Raw genomic sequence first — 24,572 nt, 5'->3', positions numbered from 1 at the left:
GGTCTATAGGGGGTTATATGTCCCACCTAGAGAGATCTAGGAATAACAAATTCTTATGGGTTGGATTCTCCAGAGGATCACAAATGGCTGCGAAGCATTTCTTATGCCACACCCCCTCAAGCTATTTTTAGCCGCCTACCAAGGTTCAAATATGCAGATCGGCAATAGAATCGGCCTCAGTCAACTCTGATTCCGATTCAGCCGGCATTGGTCAGGAATCAGTGCGGATCCCACAAAACCAAAGCAGATAGGTTGCTCCGGATCGACAGTAATCAAGATCGGGGTCTGTCAATTCCTATCCAAACCAGCCGATTCTACTGATCCAATTCCAATTCTTAGAACCATGGTCACCTACCACCATCCTCGGGAAATCTCAGTTGGTCTTCTAGGGAGTAGGGTATTGAGAGTTTGAGAACACAGAATGAGGGAATAAAATATTCAAAGTATATACCCCGCTCCAGAATAGGATTTTCACATCACCAGTGAAGAGGGTATTCTTCCTCCCCCACTGGTGAAGGTAAACTTTCCCCTTTCAAAACTTTGTCCTTCCCTTCTCTGAAAAGTCATGGAATGAGATCACCAAGTTCTCGAAAAGTGATCACCCAGTGAATAACAATTCCATCAGACATGAGCACAGCCTAAAAATATCTAATCGGCAAACAAAAAGTACTATTGCAAGTTGCATGCACCATGACCTGAGGGCCTATCGGGATGAATTTTATGTAGTGCAAGTGTTTGTGTATTCATTTGATACGTCCCTGTAAGAATACTAGCTGCATATCCAATCCATGTGTTTTAATTTTAGTGATACAGTCCGTAAACTGTGAATTCAAATTTTCAGTTTAGCAGAAAATAAAAGCAAATTGTTTTCAAAAGTGCGACTAACAGAAATTATCTTATTGCAAGTGCATTGTACTTCCAAACCCAAAACGTGAGTTGTCTTTTAAGTTCCCAGAAAGTAAAACTATCACTCCAACAAAACAGTAAAACATTATTCCAATGCCTGTAAGACGAGTGCCACTCCCTTCCTTTCACTCTTCAGGCGTATCCGACCGCATTGCTGATTAACAACAGAAATAATTTGTAAGGACCATAATATTATAATTGAAATAGCTTGTACGTGATTAGTAACTAATAGAGAAGAATTACAATGATGCTTCCAGCCTTCCACCTACTACTGTTGAGAAACCTCTTCTTGTTTTTCTTTTTATTTTTTGAGGGGTGGGGGGAGGGGTTAATGTTGTTAAGCTTGATATACATGCAATGCAATGAATAACTAAAAAATATCATATCATTTGATTGAAAAAACCAACCTCATACAGGTCTATAACCCTGAAGATCAAGCACCTCATGTGGGACCATTTACAATCAACCGCCAACAGAGTCAGGAGTCACGAAATACTCCACCAGATTATTTATTAATCATGTAAGTCAAAAGACTAAAATGTGCCACAAATCCCCATGGCAGATCAAAAGGCTGACTACATTAAGACGATGCACCCAAACAGTACCCGAGAACAGATTATGTCCCAGCTGAATGAGTGCTTTCCAACTTGAAGACAATGAGATGCATCACATAAAGTTTCCCTTACACCACTTTGCTTGCAAAAGAATACTACTATTTTTTTCTTGGGTCATCTCCTATCAAGGGCCCATAGAAGTGAAAGAAAAAAATCTACAATGAATTTTCCAAATATTAGGGTTGATGCAAATAATACATTATAGGCGTTCCCTCCTCCCCCAGGGTAATCTTTTACCTAAAACTGCTAATTTCATTCTCTACTAAAATACCACCAAAATATTGATTTCCACAGAGAAAATGGTTCTACATCTCAAATGGCTAATAACCATTGAAAGTTCATTCTTTTATCCCAGTTTTACTTCACTTCAGTTTATTGATTAAAAATTATGTTTCATCACATTTCCCTTGTAACTGAACAGGGCCAAAGAATACTTCGGACTTCTCCTATGTATTGATGTAGAATGAGTAATAAGCACCTTGTTGTTTTGACTTGAATAAGCAGCCACCGAGTCAAAAGTGGCTGCTGCATGATTCAAGAAGAGATGCAGCCAAAGGAAACAAAAGTCTTTATTAAGACTTTCAACTCCTTGTGAAACTTCTCATTAAATGAGAGGAAAAGAAGTTATTAATTGAGAAACTTTGGAAAGCCGTTTGAAAGAGGAGATGTTGAACATGTTTTCCACCTTCCCTTTCTAAGCCAATGGAGGTGTGTGTCTTCAAGCGTCGGCTCAATTCCTTATTGGAAAATACGTTCAACATCTCCTCTTTCAAACGGCTTTCTAAAGTTTCTCAATTAATGTCTCGTCTCCCTCTCAATTAATGAGAAGAAACTTTTCACAAGGAGTTGAAAGTCTTAATGAAGGCTTTTGTTTCCATTGGCTGCATCTCTCCTTGAATCATGCAGCAGCCACTTTTGACTCAGTGGTTGCTTATTCAAGACAAAACGACAATTCTCCACCTTGTCTTGAATTCTCTTCTACTCGAAAAATAATATTCTCCATCTATCTCCACCTCAGCCCCCAATGGGGCTCTCATGTGCTACTAATGCCGATCAAGTTCAAGAAAACTTGGCTACTGGAATGAGCTTGGTCATCATATCTACCAAATTTTCTGCCGTTGGGACCCTCCACACCATAATACTCCCTTGAGAGATTACATCACAAATGAAATGAACTCTAACATCAATATGCTTGGTTCTTCATGATACATCCAATTTTTTGTCAAATGTATGGCACTCTGGCTGTCACAATACACAACAGTCTGATCATGTTGTAAGACCAGATCACCCAACCAAACCTCTCAGCCATAAGGCTTCCTTTACTACCTATGTTGCCGCCATGTACTCAGCTTCTGTTATAGACAAAGCAACTACGGACTGATGGCGTAACCAGAGTGAGTGAAAACATAACATGTTAGAAATCTTCTCTTATCCAGGTCGCAAGCATAATCAGAATCAACAAACCCAACAACACACCCACTAGAAACAAAGTTCCTATCATACAGCAAGCCAACATCTGCAGTGCGAAGATTTGGGATTCCATTTCCTTTGATATTAAGGCGAAGCTATCGTCAGCCCCTCCTTCTTTTTATACTGACACCCCAAGGAACAGGCTTATTGTTGTCTCCTGGGGTCTCTCTTCTGTCTCCCTTGTTCCCCCTGACCCGCCAAGCTGAGGCTAGGGGCCTTTCTTATTTTTTGTTTGGTTGCTCCCCTTTGAGGGCACTGTAATTCTTTTTTCGTTCTTGGTGATGAATTTCTTATTCACCCAAAAAAAAAACATCTGCAATGCCCTTCAAGTAGCATAATACCCATTTCACTGTCTGCTAATGAACCTTACCAAGACCCATACAGCGACTACACTACTGACAGCATTTGAAATGCCCGATCGAGTGCACACCATGGCTTACATTATACTACCAACTGCACTAGCATAAGGAACACAAGAAATGTGCTACTCATCAATTAGAGGTGATAATTCAGCTGAAAGCTTAAAATGAGCAACAAGTGAGGTACTTATAGGCTTCAATCTCTGCATACCAAATAGCTCAAGAACCTTCTCTATGTACTTCTGAGACAAGTACAATCTGCTCGCTTGTCAATCTCTGCAAATCTCCATAGCCAAAATTCTCTTGGCTGCTCCCAAGTCTTTCATCTTGAACTCACTACTCAACTGAGTCTTCAACTTGTTAATTTCTAACATGTCTTTGGAAGCAATTAACATGTCATCAACATACGATAACAAGAACAAAAAAAAGCGATCTGAGAGCTTCTTATGATACACACAGTTATCATACTCACTCCTAGAGTAACCGTGTTCGATCATGAAGGTATCAAATCGCTTGTACCATTGTCTAGGAGGCTGCTTCAAGTCGTACAAAGACTCCTTCAATAGGCAAACATAATCTTCCTTTCCTTGAATGGTGAACCCCTCTGGCTGTTGCACATAAATTTGCTCCTCCAACTCTCCATGTAGCAAGGTTGTCTTGACATTGAGTTGTTCAAGCTCTAAGTCCTACATAGCAACTATCGCAAGCAACAAGTGAATGGAACTATGCTACACGACAGGTGAGAATACTTCGTTGAAATTGAAACCTTCCTACTGAGTATAGCCCTTCGCCACCAAACGTGCTTTAAACCTTGCATCTTCAACCCCTGGACTTTCATTTGCAGCCAACAATCTTTTGGCCTTCGAGTGGTTTCATCAACTCCCAAGTATGATTCTTGTGAAGAGATTCAATCTCCCCAGTTATGGCAACAATCCACTGAGCAGACTCGGACCCATGACAACCTCCTGATATGTAGAAGGGTCTTGATCATCTACGTTCTCCGCAATAGTTAAGGCATAAGAAACCAAATTTACGTACCTGAAAAGTGGTTTGATTTCTCTTCTTTGTCTGCTAGTGGCAATAGTATATTGTTCTTCTTCTTCTGCTTTCTCTTGGATGGGTTGCGGTTCATCTGAAGTTTCAACCACTAAGTCCACCTTTTTACTGACACTGTAGTCTTTTCTTGTAACAATAGACTGCTCCTTTTGCTGGTGTAGCATTGCAAACTCACTAAATTTTACATCTTTACTAATTAGAAACCAAGGTAACTTTGGATTGATGCATCACAACCTAATCCTTTTGCACCTGATACATAGCCTAGGAATATGCATTTTTGTCATTTTGTGCCCTCGACTCAAGTTTACCATCATTCACATGAGCATATGAAGGACAACCGAACAATCTCAAAGTAAAGTAATCAGTAGGAGTACCAAACCATATTTCTTCAGGAGTCTTGCACTCAATAGTAGTCGATGAAGATCTATTCACCAAATAGCAAACAGTGTTGACTGCTTCAGCCCATAAGTCCTTAGAGAGACCAACATTCAAGAGCATGCAACGAGCCCTCTCTCAGAGAGTTCTGTTCATTCGTTTTGCAACTCCATATTGTTGTAGTGTTTTACAACAGTGTGGTATCTCACTATGCCTTCATTCTTGCAGAACTCGTTGAACTCTTGTTCACAAAATTCCATGCCATTGTTGGTTCTCAGACGCTTGATTTTCTTTCTAGTCTGCTTCTCATCAATGCCTTCCATTGCTTGAAGTTGACAAAGACATCATTTTTGTGCTTCAAGAAATACACCCAAACCTTTATTGAAAATTCATCGATAAAGGTCAAGAGATATCAATAGCCACTCTTTGATTGTATAGGAGCAGAACCCCTGAGATCCAACTGGATGCAATCCACATGCCTTTGGTCCTGTAAACCACCATGCTGAATTTGACAATGCATTGCTTGCCAAAGACAATGCTCACAGAATTCCAGCTTTCTGGTATTCTGACCGCATAGCACACCTCGTTTGCTCAGAATCGTCATGCCTTGTTCACTCATATGCCCAAGTCACATATACCATAGTTGAGTGGTATTACTTTATGAGTTCCTTACTCAGAGACTGACACAACACCTAATATAGTGTTACCGAGAAGATGATAGAGGTCATTGGTCAACTGCCCTTTCATCACAACCAGAGCATCCTTGCAAACTTTGATAACTCCACCTACCGATGAATACTTGTAGCCTTTGGAGTCGAGAGTCCCCAAAGATATGAGGTTCTTCTTCAATTCCGAAACATGCTACACTTTTGTCAAGGTCCTTAAGACACCATCAGGCATCTTGATTCGAATTGTTCCTATACCTATAATTTTGCGGGCCATATCATTTCTCATCGAGACAGTTCCACCATCAGTTGATCGATAAGTGATAAACCAATCTTTCTTGAGACATGTAGAAGGAACAAGCCGAATCAAGCGTCAACGCTTGAAGACGCACACCTCCCTTGAATTATATAGAGATTGTGGTTGCACCTACCGTGCGGGACGGAGAATTTGAGATATGAAGTTACACGATTTTCTTCGATTCCCTCATCTATAAATAGGGGGAGGGAATTGAACTGAAACAACACAATCGGGTACAAAATAACCCAAGCATAGAATACAGAGTGCTCTTGTAATATTTCTTATTTCTGTTTGACAGATAGGAAGAGTAAAATGGGTGTATTTAGGCTTTAGGTTAGTGAGAGAGTGTTCTTGTATTCTCCAATTGTTTGATAGTGAAATCATCTCGCTATTTTCACCCGTGGACATAGGCTAAAAGCGGAACCGCATAAATCCTCTTGTCTCTTTTGTGTGTTTGTTCTGCACCATTTTCTTGTGCCATTAAGGTTTCCGCTAGTTGATGGTGTTATTCACTAAAAACCTTTCCCTATTAATTGACTCAGCCGTCAGACACACTCACTCGAAAAATATGGATTTCATTTCAAACAGAAGTTTCCAAAACTGGAAATGCGCTGCCAGATTTATCTAGCGAGTAGCCCTCAAAGAAGAGACCCCTCTCAAGATATTCTTCAAAGAGGCCATTCAGACAATCATAGTCCCAGAAAATCCCCAAAACACTGTTGGACGCTCCTTATCTCTAAAGATGCCCAGCAAATCATGGCAACCAGAATAAAAACACTCAAAGATTAACCTACTTTAAATCGGTCACTCATAGTTCACTATAAGAATCATTATTATTATTTATGAAATAAAAATCCAAATCAAATAGCACCAATTTCAAAATTCAATGAATACTGACGGATAACAATTTTGGCGCAACTTTAAATATCCATATAATTAAAAATAATTGCAGGAATCGGAAATGACATTACTCGACATCGACAGAAGTGTTATTCAAGAGATTGTCATAACGATCATTCGACACTCAACCCAAAAAAAAAAAATTAAATTAAAACGGAGCGGAGCCGAGAGGACATACTGGGTTTCAGAGCTTTGCCGTCAGCCCACTTGGAGACGGCGAAGTGAACTTTCTCGCGATTTAAGGCTTCGCTCCTGTGAGGCTCCTTGAGGCAATTCCGAACCAGAGACGCGCAGATGTTGGAATAGCTGATATAAGTCATGCCCGCTGCCCTCCAAAAGGGAACGGCCGCGGTCGAACCTGCCGCCGACGCCATGGATCTCCTCTTTCTTCCTACCTCTGTACTTGGCACTTACTCCGACTGAAGTCTAACTAGGATCGCAATTTTCCCCGATTTACCCACACTTTACTAGCTTTACCCGATCCTGGCGAAGGGCCAGGGTTTACACGGAATCGGATCCCATACCGATCTGAGTATCTGACGGATCAGAATCGATCTAAATCGGCCTCCAAATCGGTGTTTTTATGTCCTAACTCTAGTATAGGGTTTAGGGTTTATGGAACTTCATACTTTCATAGCCATTTATACAAACTTCTTACAAACAAAAAATTTCCCAATATCCATTTTATAGTTCTCGAGTAATTTCAACTTCTTAAATTTATACGCAATTGCTTTGTTCATGGAGGTGATAAATTCTTATTCTAAATCCTACCTATATTTCATTATTTCCTAGTGCTGCACGTGAATCAACCCTATCAAACTCCTCTTTCGGTCCATGGGCACCATGGTTTGAGGAATGGTATCGTGTCGCCCGATATCGGTTTTGCAAGTGATCGATCTTAATACTGTGTCAATACCATATCGGTGAGACGGTAAGGACAAGGGGTAAAATGATCAAAAAACCCATTTTAAGGGAGAATTAGGGGCAATTTTGTTTGATACGGGCCCATCCATGCCGATATCGATCAATACTATATCAGTTTCCGAATTGATCGATACCCGTTCCAATACCATGCACTAAAACCCTGATGGGCACGGATTTTAATCCTCTCCAATTCCCTAAACTGTGCAACACGACAGTTCGGGTGGAGATTTCGACATGTGGCAGCTCGGACATCCAACGGTTTGAGCTCATTGACTTCCATTTTTTTCTTTTTTTCTTTTTTGATGAGCTCGGCACCGTTGGATGTCCGAGTTGCCGCGTGTCGACATCTCCACCCCGAACAGCCGCACTGCACAGTTTTAGGGAATTGGAGAGGATTATTTTCCGATGGGCACTGGGCGATTGTGTTGTAGTTGGAGGAAGGTGGTCTTCCATGGTGGCTAATACTGGATAAAAATCCTCTGCAGTGCATCAATCTAGCGGTGCACTACGATGCGGCCTTGCAAGCTCGACACGTGGACGCGGCGACATCCAATGGTGTCAAGCTCGAGAAGGGGAAAAAAAAAAAGAAATGCAATCGAACTTGCATCGTTGGATGTCGCCGTGTCCACGTGTCGAGCTCGCGAGGCTGTACCACAATGCACCACCAAATCGATGCACTACAAAGGATTTTTTTTCCACTTCGGATATAGTGAACGGGCACATGCATGCAATTGCAACAAGGTAGGCACATTTTTTTTTATGGTAAAAGGAAATATATTCAACTGGAGAAGCGAAAGATATACATAGTTCTTAGATTGAGCATGCTTAGCTAGATTAAGGACTATTGCCATACAAAAAGTATCTCCCTTATTGTCCAAGGAGATATTTTGAGCTATATTGTTTATATATATCAAGTCCTTTATAAGATGTCAAGAACAAAGAGAATTAGTTGGAGATGGAAGAAAATCAGTGATTCATTGATTCGAACACCACATTTCTTTTATCTTCAACCACATACTGGAAGCATGGTCAAGGCATGTCCGGATACTAACCAGGTCAGGTTCCATGTGAATGGAAGAGATTAGGGGTGCAAGTTTAGCCCTGTCGGCCCGAATCCGCCCTGGCCCGTCCTGAGCCCGAACAGGGCCTGGGCTAAAGATTTCTGGCCCTGAGGGCAGGTTAGGGTCAGAAATTCCTGGCCCTAAGTCAGGATCGGGTCGGGTCGGGTCAGGGTTGAGACCTCGGGTAAGCCTGACCCTGATTTTGACCCTGATTTTGGCCTTAATCTAGACCTTGATTTTGACCCTGAAAGAAACTGTTTAAAAAGTTTGCAGGACACCCATGTACACTTGTCCAATTACAGGCAGCATGCGCCACAGCTTGACTCCCATTTCAAGATGATTTTTTTTCTCCATCTATATGTGCACTTGAAATTTTAAGCATATGATTTGCTTGTATGCTAAGAAGTACGAACCATTTGACATGATAACTAATAAAACAGATACACACACTGATAAATACAGAAACCATAACTCACTAAACATGCATTATAGTAAAATATAAGCTGTTGAATGGAATCACTTTCCTACAAACAACTAATTAAATAAATTATGTTATAGTAGCTATAGTAAGCAGGTTAGTTTATAAAAGATATTGCTCTCCTGACAAAGGTATTAGAGAGATTAAACACAATAACACATAAACCAGCAGCATTCATGCAACATTGTTCAAAACCATGCATGAAACTCTCAAGAAATCCAACCAACATTCATCTATACTACTTAGTTCTCTTCTTCACAAATATTAGTTTCTCTGCTCATCTCTTTTGGATGGACTATAAAAATAAATAAAGAAACAGAGACTCTTACATGGTTTTTTACCCATTAGTCCATTACCCTCCAAATCAGCTTGCATTGGATGAGATTGGAGAAATCAGCATTTCCAACCAAGAGCTTGAACATCCTATCCTGTTCCTGATGACATTGAGTTTCTGAAATCAACTGACAAACAGCATCAGATGCAGCACCAGCACCACCACATTAGTTGCAGAGCTAGCAACAGTAGAAGCAGAATCACGACCTCCCAACTCCCAAGCCGCATCTTTTGGGAACGAAATGGAAACCAAAAGAAAATGAAAAATTGAAAGTTCTAGTGATTAATCAGAAGAACTAGAAAATAGAAATTAACCCAAAAAATCTAAAACCAAACACGAATGGAACTACTGAAATCCAGCAAAAACGCAGAAGCAATGATTAAATTCTAGTAATGAGAGGGACGAGAGGTGGAGGGCCAAGACAGAACATGATCAAGAGATATCTGGCAATTCAAAGGGTTTGGACTTTGAACATTGTAAACATTCATAGACATGCCGGGGTTCTTCGTTGTGCAAGCATCAATTGCAGAACCAGAGCCAACACCACCACCAGCAGTAACAACAACGAGACCAGTAGGCTTCTCATTCTCTGTCTCATCATCCTCTTCAGTCATCAACCAATCAAGGCCAACCCGGCCCGACCCTGCCCAATCAGGGCCAATCAGGGCGGGCTTGGGTTGGGCTTGGCCCTGTCAGGGTCAAGGTTTTAAGACCCTGAGTCAGGGTCAGGGCGGATTTGGGCCTAGATAAGGGGACTCAGGGTTGGGCTGGGGTTTCAAAAAGCCCGACCCAACCCGACCCTGTTGCAGCCCTAGAAGAGATCATATACCTTGCAGCAAATAATATAAACCTGCCATCTAGCAAAAAAATATATGACCATCCTGTCAAACTTACTCTAGGGTAGACACAATTTACTCACCTAGTAAGTAGATCTAGTAAATAGGTAAAATTGTTACAAAAGAAAAGTTAAATAGGTAAAGTAATATTAATATTAAGAATAGTAAATAGGTAAAGTGTTGTACCTTAATTAATATTAAGACAAGTATAAGAGACGTATAACTTATCTGTAGGAAAGTGTCACCGACAGTATATCAGAATGAAGTAAACCAAAACAAAGACTTGAGGCATAACGATGGACATTTTCTCATATCATAGACCCCCCTTGTGGTGCAAACATGTGTGTGCGAATTGACCTCCAAAATACAACAATAACAGTGCATTCTCTTACTGTAAACCCCTTCGAGTACTACAGAGTTTTGTTTAGACTTAGGGAAAATTTTGACATGAAAAGGTAGTAAAACAAGAGACTAAAATGTGTAGTTGTTTGAGTTTTTTTGTTTTTTTGGGGCAAGGTGTAGTTGTTTGAATGAATACAGAGAGTTACAAAGAACAAGAGAGCTAGGAAGCATAGCATTTCGAATAAAACTCTTAAGTGCCAAGGTTGTCCTCATTTTATAGTGGAGATGAACCCCTTGGAAACACCTTTCCCTAAGGATGTAACTCAATGAACTAGTTGTTACCGGCACTCAATGAGTACTAGATAATACCCTATGAAGGTGGCTGGTGCCAATGACAAGTCCAACAACGTCGGACACCCCACCCCCGACGCCAAAAAAAACACTCGAAGCATCTTAGTGTGACAATGATTGGTGCCTAAACTAGCTATATATCAATGAACCAGATTCATAGTGTATTTCGAGTAGAGAAGATACTCAACATGGAGTCACTTCCTGTTAAAGGAGAATATCCTAGGAGAATTTACAAAAATTGATTGGGTGAAATCTGAGCATGATGGTAGTTTTGTAAATAATTTGCAAATACATTTAACATTACTATTATTAAATAATTATCTTTTAAAAATCTTTTATAAATTATTTATGTCCAATCAATGGTAGAGATTCGTTATATGGTGTTATTAAAATGAGGAACTTAAATGTAATATTTTTTATCACTCAAGGGCTTACATTTTATTTCCAACTGGTCGATGCCCTTGTTAAGTATTGTTATCTACGAGATAAATAATACTAATTATCATACATTAGTTAGACTTCTTTTGTGCAACCTCAATGGGAACACCTTATAGGGTCACACTACTTGGCTAGCACACTCAGCATGAGAGACTGTTAGATAGCAATCAATAAATACGTAACTAGGGAGGAGAGACATACACTACATCACTAATAGCCAATAAGCAGTCTCTTTCTCCTCCCATTCTCTCTTATCTCTCTTCAGAATTGAGAGGTAGCATTCTGAGCAGCCAGTTCAAATGCTACACAACCTTCGAAGAACCTGCACTTGTGGGTTTTGAGATAACCCTAAATCCCATTACATGTATTTGATCATACCTGCATTTCAGGTACCACGGTGCAAAGATATAATCTTTTAATCAGGCATTACCCACGCCAACAACAACAAAAAAATAATCAATTTTCTTTCATGAAAATCTTTCCAGCATTAACAACCTCACTGCTATCATATCTCAGTACAAGTCTATTATCAGATTCTCTTATTGCTAACCCTTGGCATTAATAACATACCAGAGATAACCCTGAAGTCCCCTCATTTTTAAATGGAAGAGAACTGAATCAACAGCTTCCAGATTCACAAATGTCCATTTCCTGCTCCAGTTGTTGATCAATGTTGGCTTTGAAAAAATCAACATGTTCATTCTTTGCCCATTCTATAAAACAACCTCCCAGAAATGGATGTTTACTGGCCATTTGATACGTTTTTATGGGAACTGTCAGGCTCTTGCTAATATTCGTGTTAGATCGATTCCAAGCGATTTGATAAAGTAGTCAATTTTGGAATTACAAACTCTGAATCAACAGCAAATAAAATTGAAATGTCAATGTCACAACCAAATAACAATACAAGGTTAAAATTGACCCTTTAGAATGATCAGAATTACATTTTGGTAATAAATCTCATGGATCTGAAGATACAGGAGCAGCTGAAGGCTGAAAATCAGTATTCAAGAACACAATCTAAATTAAAGCATTAAAACTGCAAAAAGTGATTAGATGCTTATGAGTTTACAATCAATCAATCCTGGTAATAGGAAGCATTTAGTCGTGAGTCGTGAGACATGATCATCTGAGCAAGAGCCATGAAAAGGGAAGCACAGGTAGGGCCTATCAGATTCCAAAGCACAAGATCTAAACACCTTTTTTTTTAAATCCTGGATCATACAATACAGATCTTTTTTCGTGGGCGTCTAAAATAATGCAATCACTACAAGGTAGTAATTGGATTATGTTGGGTATGTGTGCCAAGCTCTGTTAATTATAAGACCACCTAAATTCTTTATCTATAATCCGGACACCAGGTAGCTCTAAATTCATGAATGATTATCCATATGAAATTTGACCAAATCTAGAGACCCTAGTGTGAGTTTCGAGTTTTCCAAAATAATTGCTAGAACCAAAACCAATGTTACACTGGAAGCAGGAAATAAAAGGAATGGTTCTCACAATGCAACAATGTAATTTTACAAGTGGACGGTATTAATCAATGCTCCAAATCCCCAATGTAGAAATCATCAATCATGTCAAAGACACGAGTTGCATGCTGTGGCCTGTAAGTAAAAAATAAAATTGCCAAGAAAGATGAGAAATTTGCCCAAAACAATCATTATTAGCACAATCATTGTGGCTTGTCATAAATGTGATTAGCAAGACAAATAAAGGCAATCTGATTGATGGGTCAACCAACTGCAATAAAGGTAAAAATAAGGTGTGCATTACCCATAAAACCCTTCTGTTGAATCATCCCCTGCATGTGCTAGTATTGCATCTCCACCTGGATGTTCTTCCACATAAGAAGTGACATCATACACCTACCCAGTTGACAAACAGGAGAAGTAATAAATATTAAATAGTGTGTGACAAATAATATAACAGTTCCAATTTGGGAAATATAATAACCTTATCTTTGATGATGATCCAACAATCATTCTTCTTACTATGCAAGGAGACTTCGCTTCTTGTGTAGACTTTAGATGCCTGGATGCAAGAAAGGCACATGACAAATATGTAAATCATGAAAGAAACCTATAGTTGGAAATATGGCCTAATATTGCAACAATTAGAATATATGTGCAAGTACAATAGGAGAAACAAGGAAAAGGAATAATTTGTATGCTAGGGGAAAGGTTATACTTGGAACTAAGGGTAAAATAAGGACATGAGGGATTAAAGGACTAGGGAGAGGGTGTTATGGGAAAATAGATTTAAAAGGGCAATTCGTGGGTGGGATGGGATTTAAAGGTTATTTTCAACCTTCAGCCATGAACTACCAATGTAAGGAGAAGAATATATTTCAAAGAGGAGAACTCTCTTATGCGAAACCCAATCAAGCCGGGATTTTAGGTATGGAATCGCAACTCATAACCCTCTGAAAATCGAGCATTAGCAGTCCCAACAGGTGAGAGCAATAAGGATAAAAATGTATTGCAACCAAACCTGCACTGCAATGGAACCCAGCCCTGAAATCTGATATGTATTTCACAATCCACGCAACTAGAAGGTACAAATTAAAACTACAGAGATGCCTCAAGATAAGAAACATATGTATTATGTTTCAGGAAGAGACGATCAGATCTGGTAGTAGTCGATCCAATCTACCTGGGCTGTAGGTATCTCCCAGAAACAGAAAACAGAGAGTTGATGGCAGCAATACAAGAAGATGGAAAAGGAATAAAGGAGAATAAGAATGGGAAGCGGAAGGTCTAAGAAGAAGAAGAAGTGGGAGAGAGAGAGAGAGAAGAGAGACCTCGCACAAAACACCAAAGGCACGCAGGCTCTGAAACCAAAATACTCAGACTCATTTCTTTCAATCTAAATCTTAATACCATGGTTATATGTATTTAAATGAAAAAAGAAACCCAATATGAAAAGAAAACCTATTCTAATTAAGAAACTCAAATTAATTAGGAAACAAAATCCTAGTAGCTATATTCTCTACCAAAACAAAAGATTACATGTTAATCCCAAAATATAAATAAATATAAATCCTAAAATATCCTACTAGTCCAAAGATGCAAATTGGACCCAGTTCATCTCCATCTGGGTTCCCAAACAGGTTCAGGCCGATCCATGGAAGTGCTCCTGCATCAATTGCCTAACGAAGTAGTATATGGTGCAAGTTACCAACCCCACACCCCTTCCCCCCCCCCCCCCACAAAAAAAAAAGGGAAAAGAAAAGAAAAGAGAGCAAGAGATGCTGCAAGTTGAAGGCACTAAAAGCAGTATGCAAATAATGACTTGGCTAGATGTTGTACAACAGGATATAAGGAATAATATTTAATGGAAAATATGATTCTACAAGTGGTGGAATAGGATCATTGAAGCAGAGACACTGGTAGTTGGAATAAACTTTAGTTGAGTTGATCTCAATGCAAATAGTGAATAGAAGCAAAGGACTGAAATCAGGATTTCTTGAATGACTAAGACTTTAAATAGGTTTCAAAATATTAGAATACCTAGATACAGAATTAAGATAATGGTAGGTAAATTATAGCACCAAAAAAAAAATAATTTGGTACAATGAATATGAAGTACATGTTGAAGAGCATACAAGCATCATGGAGCAAAAGAAGAATAGTTATCTCATGCAAGAACTGGAGAGCCTTCAAGTCAAGATAAAGAACTTGTCTTTGAAGCACCCTGAAAAGAAGATACCATTAGCATAGGTTTTGTACTGGAAACAGCCTCTCTGCTGAAAACAGGGGTAAGGCTGCGTACATTATGACCCTCCCCAGACCCTCGTGCACTGGGTACACCCTTGTATATCTTTGTAACTTATGTTGTATTTTCTCTCAGATAGTTTTAAAGCCGTCTAAAAGACTCTAAGGATCTCAATTGGAATACCCTTAAAACTTAGACGGCTTAGAAATCTGAGTTAAATCTGTTGGACAGAAAAACTGTTGTCTGAGGTTGTTCGCCAGACAAGGCAAATGTTCGCATATCCATGCACAAACCTGAGCAGTGTCAATGCGCTTATTTATGATCTTTGAGTCAGAAGACGTCCGCTTGTTTAAGCAGATGACGGCACTTTAAGGAGATGTATGGCAAATCCAGCAAACGAGAAAACAATACGCTTGACTCTAGTTTCTCAGCCAGTCACATGTGGAAGATGCCTGATGGGCTGACTAGACATCCGCACAACTGTACGGACACCTACGTGGCTTGAATCTCAATGTTAAGAAATTTGACTGTTGGAGTGTTAACGACTAGATTTTTTACCATTAGAGTTCAGCAGACATCCACTACCTATCAGCGGTCATCCACTCGATGTTTTCACTCACACGTGAATTATTCTCTTACAAACACTTGAAGCCTATATAAAGATGAATTGTTAGACTATTTAAACAGCTTTGAAAACGTCATTGTCTATTGAGCTTTAACTGAGTTACATTTATCACTTAGACTTAATTGTTGTGTGAGAGATTTGTGCTTTAACTTGCTATCTACCTTTCCTAGAGGTTTATCTTCTCTTCTCTCACTTTGAGAAAGTGTTATATGTTTCTTCTGAGGAGTAATCCCACAAGAAAAGTCAAGAAGGTGACATTGTCGGGTTTTGGTGTGAGCCCTGAGGAACACACCTATTGGGTTTGTAGAAAACCATGGAAAACTACAGTGTAAGGGTTTGGTTGCAACCTTGGAAGGCATTTGAGATAGTGGAAATATAAGAGCTCAAGGAGCCTTGTTAGTAGATATAGGGAGTTGCCCGAACTACTCTGAAATTATCATGTTCTCTCTCTTATTTTACCTCTTTTCCCCCTTACAATTACTTGTGTGGGTGAATGTTCAAAAACTCTCTTGCTTTTGTGTTTATCATTGTGCAAGTTTTTGAACCTTGAGATTTTATTCTTCGATATTTTTTATATCCCAATTCACCTCCTCTTAGGAGATTTCTCAATCCTAATAGTAGTAATCTGGCTTGAACCTTGACAAGGTGTTCTCGATCTTGAAGCAAATTTATGTAAGTTAAAGCCCTTCCATCTACAACAAAATACTGCCTTGAAAGGGCTGCAACGTGACAGCTCTTTAAAGCTGATCGAAGCAACATCAATAGTGCAACGGAGTTGGAAGAGGTCAAACAAGATGAAGAACTTGCTGTTTCTACTAAGCTTACTAAGGAAGTTCAATCCCTTCGAGCAGAAAACAAGCCTGTGAAAGATCCTATTGCGATGAAAGTCGTTCTATATCATGAGTTTGTTCTTTCTCACACATTTCAAGACACGGAGATTCGGTCGAAGCTTAATATTTTGGATTTTGTTTGAGTTGAAGACAATGAGCAACAAGCACCCGGCAAAGTGTTCGTATTCCTACCCTATAATGTAGTCCTAGGTAGGTAGGAGACCTACTAGGAGCCAAATAACAAGATCAATAGCAAAAGGGGTTGCTGGTTCAAATGGACAGCACTAGGTTTTAGGTTAATTCTAGGGTTTAGGATGGGAATTTGGGAATGGGTCTTATGTGGCTTTAATATGCAGGTCTAGGGGGATATTATGGGATAAAAATAATTGGATTTGGGAAGGTTTTAAAATTCTGCAATTCTGGACAGAATTGAGTTGCAGGTTTTGGGTTTTAATGGAATGAAGGAATGGAGGGATTATAGTGGAGACTAAGGGCTAGGGTTAAGGACGAGTGTGGGGAGTGATGTGGGGGGATGTAGACTGGAAGTAGGGTTCGAAAGTTATGGCTAAAACTGGAGTTATGGGGGAGTCCTAGTTGAGGTAGGAATGCAGGTTTAATGGAGAATTAGGGTTGATGGATGGAGGGGGGGTGTGGATTAGGTTAGAAGATGAAGAGGGGAAGGATATATGCAGGAAACTAAGATTACTTACTGGTTTGATCTCCTTCAGAGGCAGCAGCAGTAGCTTGAAGAAGCTTGAATGAAGAAGAAGACGAACCTCCCGGTACTGGACAGACGCAAGGAGTCGTGAGAGTTCACTCACCCTAGCACCTTGAGATCCACAAGGCAACACTCACACAAAGGGAGCAATGGCAGCAAGCATAAAGCTAATTTTTATTTATCGAATTCGTATGTAATGCTGGCCTACCTTACAAACTTATATAGAAGACTCAAAAATAGACTTAGACACTAAAAAGGAATGGCCTAACCCTATCCCTAACCTATTAGGTAACTTAAACTGACTAGGAAACTAGAATACTAAAGGAAATAGACTCAAAACATGGCTGGACTTATAGAGTCCTAATCCAGCCCAACTTACATCACCTGATCACTTAAATTGAACCAATTGGATGCAACCAATTTGAACCGGTTCAATTAAAAAACATAGAAATAAACTAAGTATTGGGCTAATACCCATATTTTAGGCCCATAAAAGTGGCCTATTACATTAGAAACCCACGGGATCAAAGGCCCAACATGTATGTAACCCAACCCTAGACTTATTCCCAATGAAACAAGCCCTATTTGGTGATGAATCTGCATCACCCTACTTCAAAACTCGAAGACGAGTTTTCTTGAACCAGGGTGAATAATGCGGTTACGATGCAACATTAGGGATTAGTAGCGGAGCCCATTAGCTATTAGTTAGAAAGTTATTCTATTTATATTAGCTACATGTCTTGTGAGGCCTATCCAAATCGTAAAATAGGTTTAGAAGTCTTTTATTACTTTAAAAGTCTTTTATTCTTATAGGAAGTCCACAATAGGTGGAATCTATATCCCTTTTTTTATTTAAAGTGATGTAATCCCCCATCGATTGGAATAGAATTTTGGATTTTATTTTGCAAATTTGGTTGGCTTTCTCTTTTCTCTCTCCACTCTCTCCTCTCCCCCCCCCTCCGCCGGCCCACGGTTCTGGATTACTCTGTCTTTTTCTCCTGCTATCCCCCATCGATTGGAATAAAAATTTGTTTGAGTACCAAGGAAAGAAGAAAACAGCAATGATCTCTAATAATGTCACCAAAGAACCTCCTGAATGTGGTGTATGGCTGAGAGCCTCTAGCTTTTAGTTACATATGTGTAGGGCCTTTGACCCAATGGGTTTTCTTTGTAATAGGCCACTTTAATGAGCCTAAAATATGGGTAGGAGGTAGGAATACAAGATTTACTTTATTAGGTAGTCTAGGTAGAATTCTATTTCCAATGTTTTAATTGTTATTAAAGTGTTTTAGTTAGGCTGGATTAGGAGTTTATGAGTCGAGTCCTGTTTAATTTGTTTCTTTTTCATTTTATTCAGAGTTTTAGCAGCAGTAAACTACCTCCATAGCAAGCTATCAGCTGGAGGAGTTTTAGGTAGTTTGAGTCTGTTTTTCTTTTTTGAGTTTCATTTAAACATATGTAAGGGCTATGCCCTACCCACGAATTTGAAAGATAAAGTGATATAAAGAAGAATTCTGAAAAAAAATTCGGCAGGACCAGCAGAAGTCCACCCGATCAAGCCAAAAATACTGATTTTCAGCACAACTTTTGAGGGCCATAACTTTTGACCGGGTGGAATTACGGAAGCCATAATACCAATATCCAAACGGCAGCCAATGCTCTACAACACCTCAACAGTCCAAATGAGAAGTCATGGGACCATCCGATTAAGGGGCAAATTCACACGTTTAAGGGGTGTACCGGTCCTCCAAAGTTTTGTGCGGGAGTTAGGGATACTATTTGTAACAATATCAAAGAATTGAAACTAGTGAAACGAGAGGAAGAGAAGAAATGGGAGAAATAGGAGTGAAAGGGGGACTGTCTAGAGAGCAAAAATCGATACTAGCAAGGAAGGATTCCTATTTGTAATAGGAATCAAACTTAGAAGTAAATAACAACTCAATTGATGACTAAACCTAATCCTAATAGGACACATAACATCAAATCTCAATAGAGGGAAATTATCCCTATTGAGTTACAATTCCATGTACCCCACAGTACATATAATTAACACTCACCCTCAAGCTGGAGTATACATATCAAAGGCTCCAGCTTGGAACAACAAGAACATATATTAAAAGTCGCATCAGTCTTAAGCATAATCAGTAGTGGTAGACACCAGTGAGCACAAGGAGAACATCATTCAGGTAGCAGTACCAACTCAAACACATCAATCATCAGCAACTTCAGTAGATAAGAATCTTCGTGTCGAATAAAAATCCAATAAGAAACTAGCAAAATAGGTGATAGTGAACACTAACCAGAATCCACAATATTATAGCAGCAAGAGCAATATCAAAGGCACTTCACAAAGAAGGCAGGTATTAAGTACTAATCTTCTCAACAAAAGATAAAAGTGCAGCAACCAATGGCTACATCAAAAGCCCTTCTCAAGGAAGGCAGGTAGTAAGTAGTATTCTGGTCAAACAAAGGTTACTTTGGACCAGATAGGCAGCATAGGTTACTGCGAACCAGATAACATAAGATTGTTTTAGACCAAATAAATATGAATTGCTGCTGAGGACAAGAACAAATAAGTAATAGTAATCTTCAGATAAAAATAGCATTGAGCTGATGACTTGAGCAGATAAAAGAATAATAAACTTCAATATCCCCCTCACGTGTAGCATTACACGTGGACAAATAAGGACCACCAATAATCAACATCTCAAAGGATGAGCGTCACAAAAAATCCAATCAGCAAGAGTAGCAGCGCAATAAGATCCCAATAAAATAATCTCCAATTCACTCCTTCACGGTAGAAATAATCTCCCATTCAGATAAGATCCCAATAAATAATTTCCAATCTCCCGAAGTGCCAATCTTTAAAAATTGGAAATCCCAAACTGATGTAATAGAGGGCCACCAAAGTAATAATATTGGAAATATATAACCACAATGGCAATTCTGTAATTAATTCATGCAATCCTCAAGTAATGCGGAAACCTTTATCAAAATACCCAATTGGGTTCGGTGTGGACCCACCCAAGCACACAATAGGCAATAGCAAAGGTTAATGGCAGTTTGCTAAATATATTAAGTTCTCATAGGAGTGGCAAAATTGTAATAAATCAGAATTTCAAAGGTTTACTCGAGAAGACAAAGAAGAAAGGACATAGGAGGAATTAAAATAAAAGAAAGGGGTCAAACATGAAACCAAAGGATAGGGATTGAATTAGAGTTAAAGGAGAGGAAAAATATGAAATTTAAAAAGATATAAAGATAGAGACAAACAATGGAAGGCAAAGTCAAAATTAGATACCAGATTCAAGAACCAAGGGAACCAAAACTCACTGTAAAACAGTCTCACACGGATTCCACAACACAAGAAGCAGCAGCGTGTGAAAGTGAACGATCGGTAACAACACAGTGTGACACCCCATCTTCCATCGCGATGGAAGAAGAGGAAAAAGCGGTAACCAGATTCGAAACAAGGGGAGGTGATAACCAGAGGCGGAAATCTCGTCTTCAACCTCTGGACTCCATGAAGCACCAGACCACAACAAATCAGCAGAGTCGAATCGATACCAACAAATAGTCGACAAACCTCAGCAATTGATTTGGGCTACGGACAGCGCGAAGAACAAGCTTCACTCCATCACAGCAAGACCTTCAAACGATATCAGCAGATACCAGTAGCAGCAGTAGTAACAATGATGTTGCAGAGGAGAAACCAGATCTTCCTCTTCTTCTTCATGGTCACTCTGATACCATGTAACAATATCAAAGAAGTGAAACTAGCGAACCGAGAGGAAGAGAAGAGATGGGAGAAAGAGGAGTGAAAGGGGAACTGTTTAGAGAGCAAAAGTCGATACTAGCAGTCACATCCCAAAGCCTTTATTTATATTAGGATTGAATAAAAGAAGGATTCCTATTACAAACTTAGAAGTAAATAACAACTCAACTGATGACTAAATCTAATCCTAATAGGACACATAACATCAAATCTTGATAGAGGGTAATTCTCCCTATCGAGTTACAATTCCATGTACCCTACAGCAAGGTTCTAAAACTCGGGTTTCGACTAGGTTTCTACCATATCTCGGTTGAAACCTGGGACTTTCTCCAGACTAACTCGAACCTTGGTTTCGAGGTCTAGAAGTTGTTTTTTGGCCCTGATTCTTGTTGTGCTGCCTATTTTTTACATTTTAAACCCAATCTATGCATTAGTTTCACATAAAGAACACTAAAAATATTACTTGTGGTTTTGATCCAAGTTCGATACTGTATATTGTTCTTGGACATGGTATCGAATAAGGTTTGACCAGAACATAACTCCTTCAATATAAATGAGATTTAAGCCATCTTGGATTTGTTAGAAAGCTTTGTTTTGATAGCTTTCCAACAAGTCCAAGATTGCTTAAATATGATTTATATTGAAGGAGTTATGTACCGGTCAAACTTAATTTGGTGTGCGCAAATGCTGTCAAAATTGCTCTGAATGAAAATATTTTTTTGGACATCAAAACAAATGAATATTTTACTGCACTTTTGGTTTTTAGAAATGTTTTACCATATTAAGATTTATGGAATTTTTAGATTTGAGAAAAACCCCAACATTAGAAAGTTGAAAATTGCACCTACCGTTGAAAATTCAGTTTTTGTTTTTGAACTTGGGGGTTAATTTTTTTTCCGTTTAGAATTTGATTTTTTAACTATTTTTATTGGATTCAAATTGGGGGGTATTTGCTTATTTATGAATAATATCTTAAGTAAATGAAATACAAAAACATTTACTTAAATGATATTAGACATAACTAAGTGTCTGACCTGGTTTCTGGCAGTTTCTGGCATAAATACCTGTCTGTCCTAGTTTCGAGCCAAGTTTCCCCTAGCTTCAATGGCCATTTGTATCGAAACCACTGAAATATGGTCAGAACCAGTCGAAACCCGGTCAAATCTAGGGATTTTATAAAATCCCCCTTCAACTCGTCTCGGAAACCTGCGAAACCGAGTTAACTCGGTGGTTTTGACAGGTTTCGGTTGAGTTTTTCTGCCATGCCCAACAATACATATAATTAACACTATTTTCCTATTTTATTTCGTTTTCCTTCTTCGTTGTAATCTGGCCTTCTTATATAAAGGTCATTTTGGACTAAATAAAGAAATCTTGAAGTTAATGAACAAAATTTGTTTTATTTGCTCTTCTTCCCCATTGGAATTAGGGTTTTCTTAACCTTGTGGATTTGAGGGTTCGTTAGCGCTAGAACGAAATCTAGCCTCATACTTCTTACTGTGTCATAAAGAAGATGTTTTGTTTTGTTTAGGTCTGTGAGATTCAGCCATTCAGGCATGCATCTGCGGGATTCAGGTGCGTTACTCCTGTGGGATTAAAGAGTGTCAAACTACCATGAGATTCAATAGTGAATGCTAGTGGAATTCCAGGTTGGGGTACTAGTGGGATTCTAGCCCTCCAGATCAAGTGAATTCCTGATCATACTTTTCTCCTTTCTTCTTCTATCTGTTCAATATTCATCAGGTTTGTTTATCCAACTTTAAACCGTGTGATACTCAATTCTGTTACATAATTTCAGTTCTGATTTTGAGTAGGTCTTACATATATTATAGGATGAATCCTTGCTGAACCTTGTTGAAATTGCCTTAGAATTGCTTAATCAATTATCTGTTTCAGATCTGTTTTCAATTCAGTTCTTCTCATCGATTTCAGATTTGCTACTGGCACTCAACTACTTAAAAATCTCAGTTTTCTGGATTAACTTTATAGAACTGAATTTCTGTTTTCTGTTATGGCTTCATTTTTCTGTTGTATTTATCAGTTCAGTTCATTTGTTAATTGCAGTTCTAGATCCTTCAAGTCCTGCTATCGGAACTGTTCTTGTCTAAGTTATCAGTTTCCTAATCCAAGTAGATTACTTGCATATCTCTGAATCTGTCCATCAAATTTAAATCATCATTTGCGATCTTGTTCTATTAATTGAATTCAACATTTGATCAGAAGTTCTCTGCACATCTGATTTGTTAGATTAGTAGTCAATCTTTTCTCAAACCTGCTTTTATCTTTACCTGCGATCCTGTCGCAAGCTGATCTCTCACTGGACTTCACTGGTTCGGAATTAGCACTGCATTAAAAACAAGTTTGCTTTTTTATGTTGTGGACATTTCATGACAACATTGTGCAAGACTAGAGGAATGGCAAACCATGATTAACGTATCTGATCCCAATTATTTGGGATAAGGTTTAGTGAATTCCTTCTTTGTAGCTCTATACTACAAACCTTTGCCTTTAATCTGGTGGCAATGACCCAAACACACGTATATAGAGGTTACAGTCCATGAAGAAAACTATGCAGGTAGTGGAAGCAAGGAAACAGAATAATTCTCACAGATTAAACCTTGAATGACTTGTTTACAAGGTTAAAATAAGCATATCATGAACAATGATGTTCAAATTCAAGATAGCATTGCATGAAAGCATTAATTGTGTACCTTATTGTTCTGATTCGGCTTAACAACTTCTGTATTACCTGTGCATAATGCACATAACATTGTTATTAAAACAAAATGCAAAAGTGCTGCAGTTCATAAGCTTGTAGTTACACTTGCAACTTTTGAACAAGACACAGAACTTACCAGCCTTGTGCGCTCGTGGAATGAGAAAAAAGGCACCCAGTAAGACACCCAAAACCAATGTTATTATAGCAATCAACATATCTTGGGCTGTGGTTCCCTGTGCTGCCTGAACAAAAACATATAATGAAGACGATTAAAATAATATGACAGTGAATAGAAATAGTTGTCAAGAGGACCAAGTCGTTGGAGGGTCGACTAAGTGCTTAGGCGACAAGGTGCCCGCCTAGGCGACTAAAGCACCCTAGTAATTTTTTTTTTTTTCCATTTAATGTATCCAACTACACAAAGTCACAAACACATAATACTCTCCAATTAACAAAGCACTACAAAAGTTTTCAGCAAGCATGTTTTATCAATAATTTAATAGCCCATTAAAGGTAGTAAGCTACACAAACATATAAATTGACAGCTCATTACAGAAATAACAATCTCAATCAATATATAGAAAATTCGTACAGTTTCACATATCAAGCAATAAGAACAAAGAACTAAGAATATAGAAGAAATTTCAGAATTCAACCTATCTCTTCATGCAATTATACAACTAAAACTAACCAAGTAACCAACTACATTGTATGGACACACACACATTTGAGGTGGAAATGACAATATGTCATTGGCGAATCAAAAACAATTACTACA

At 38.8% G+C, this 24,572-nt stretch overlaps 2 protein-coding genes across 2 annotated transcripts; both read right to left on the bottom strand.

Annotated features, from left to right (window-relative positions):
• Positions 1-868: 868 nt before the first annotated feature.
• On the bottom strand, positions 869-7,134 carry LOC122661014 (ATP synthase subunit epsilon, mitochondrial-like). The gene is made up of 2 exons (XM_043856308.1): positions 6,822-7,134; positions 869-1,060 (listed from the first exon to the last, which is right to left on the bottom strand). Exons 1-2 carry the CDS (start codon positions 7,015-7,017, stop codon positions 1,032-1,034), a joined length of 225 nt encoding a protein of 74 aa, XP_043712243.1. The 5' UTR covers positions 7,018-7,134; the 3' UTR covers positions 869-1,031.
• A 5,635-nt stretch (positions 7,135-12,769) lies between these two features.
• Positions 12,770-24,036, bottom strand: LOC122661125 (cytochrome B5-like protein). The gene is made up of 6 exons (XM_043856443.1): positions 23,931-24,036; positions 23,787-23,824; positions 13,367-13,444; positions 13,187-13,278; positions 12,943-13,017; positions 12,770-12,908 (listed from the first exon to the last, which is right to left on the bottom strand). Exons 1-5 carry the CDS (start codon positions 24,007-24,009, stop codon positions 12,951-12,953), a joined length of 354 nt encoding a protein of 117 aa, XP_043712378.1. The 5' UTR covers positions 24,010-24,036; the 3' UTR covers positions 12,770-12,908; positions 12,943-12,950.
• Positions 24,037-24,572: the final 536 nt, after the last annotated feature.

The sequence above is a fragment of the Telopea speciosissima genome, chromosome 5 (assembly GCF_018873765.1).
Source record: "Telopea speciosissima isolate NSW1024214 ecotype Mountain lineage chromosome 5, Tspe_v1, whole genome shotgun sequence".
Classification (NCBI taxonomy): domain Eukaryota; kingdom Viridiplantae; phylum Streptophyta; class Magnoliopsida; order Proteales; family Proteaceae; genus Telopea; species Telopea speciosissima.
Note: the sequence above shows the minus strand (reverse complement) of the source record. Positions and strands in the feature narration are given on the sequence as shown.

Coding starts and splice junctions, on each gene's coding strand:
- LOC122661014 (XM_043856308.1), bottom strand. CDS start 7,017: ATGGCGTCGGCGGCAGGTTCGACCGCGGCCGTTCCCTTTTGGAGGGCA. Junction 1,061..6,821: donor CGGCAAAGCTCTGAAACCCA/GTATGTCCTCTC, acceptor GTTGTTAATCAG/CAATGCGGTCGGATACGCCT.
- LOC122661125 (XM_043856443.1), bottom strand. CDS start 24,009: ATGTTGATTGCTATAATAACATTGGTTTTGGGTGTCTTACTGGGTGCC. Junction 23,825..23,930: donor TCCACGAGCGCACAAGGCTG/GTAAGTTCTGTG, acceptor CATTATGCACAG/GTAATACAGAAGTTGTTAAG. Junction 13,279..13,366: donor GGATCATCATCAAAGATAAG/GTTATTATATTT, acceptor TCAACTGGGTAG/GTGTATGATGTCACTTCTTA.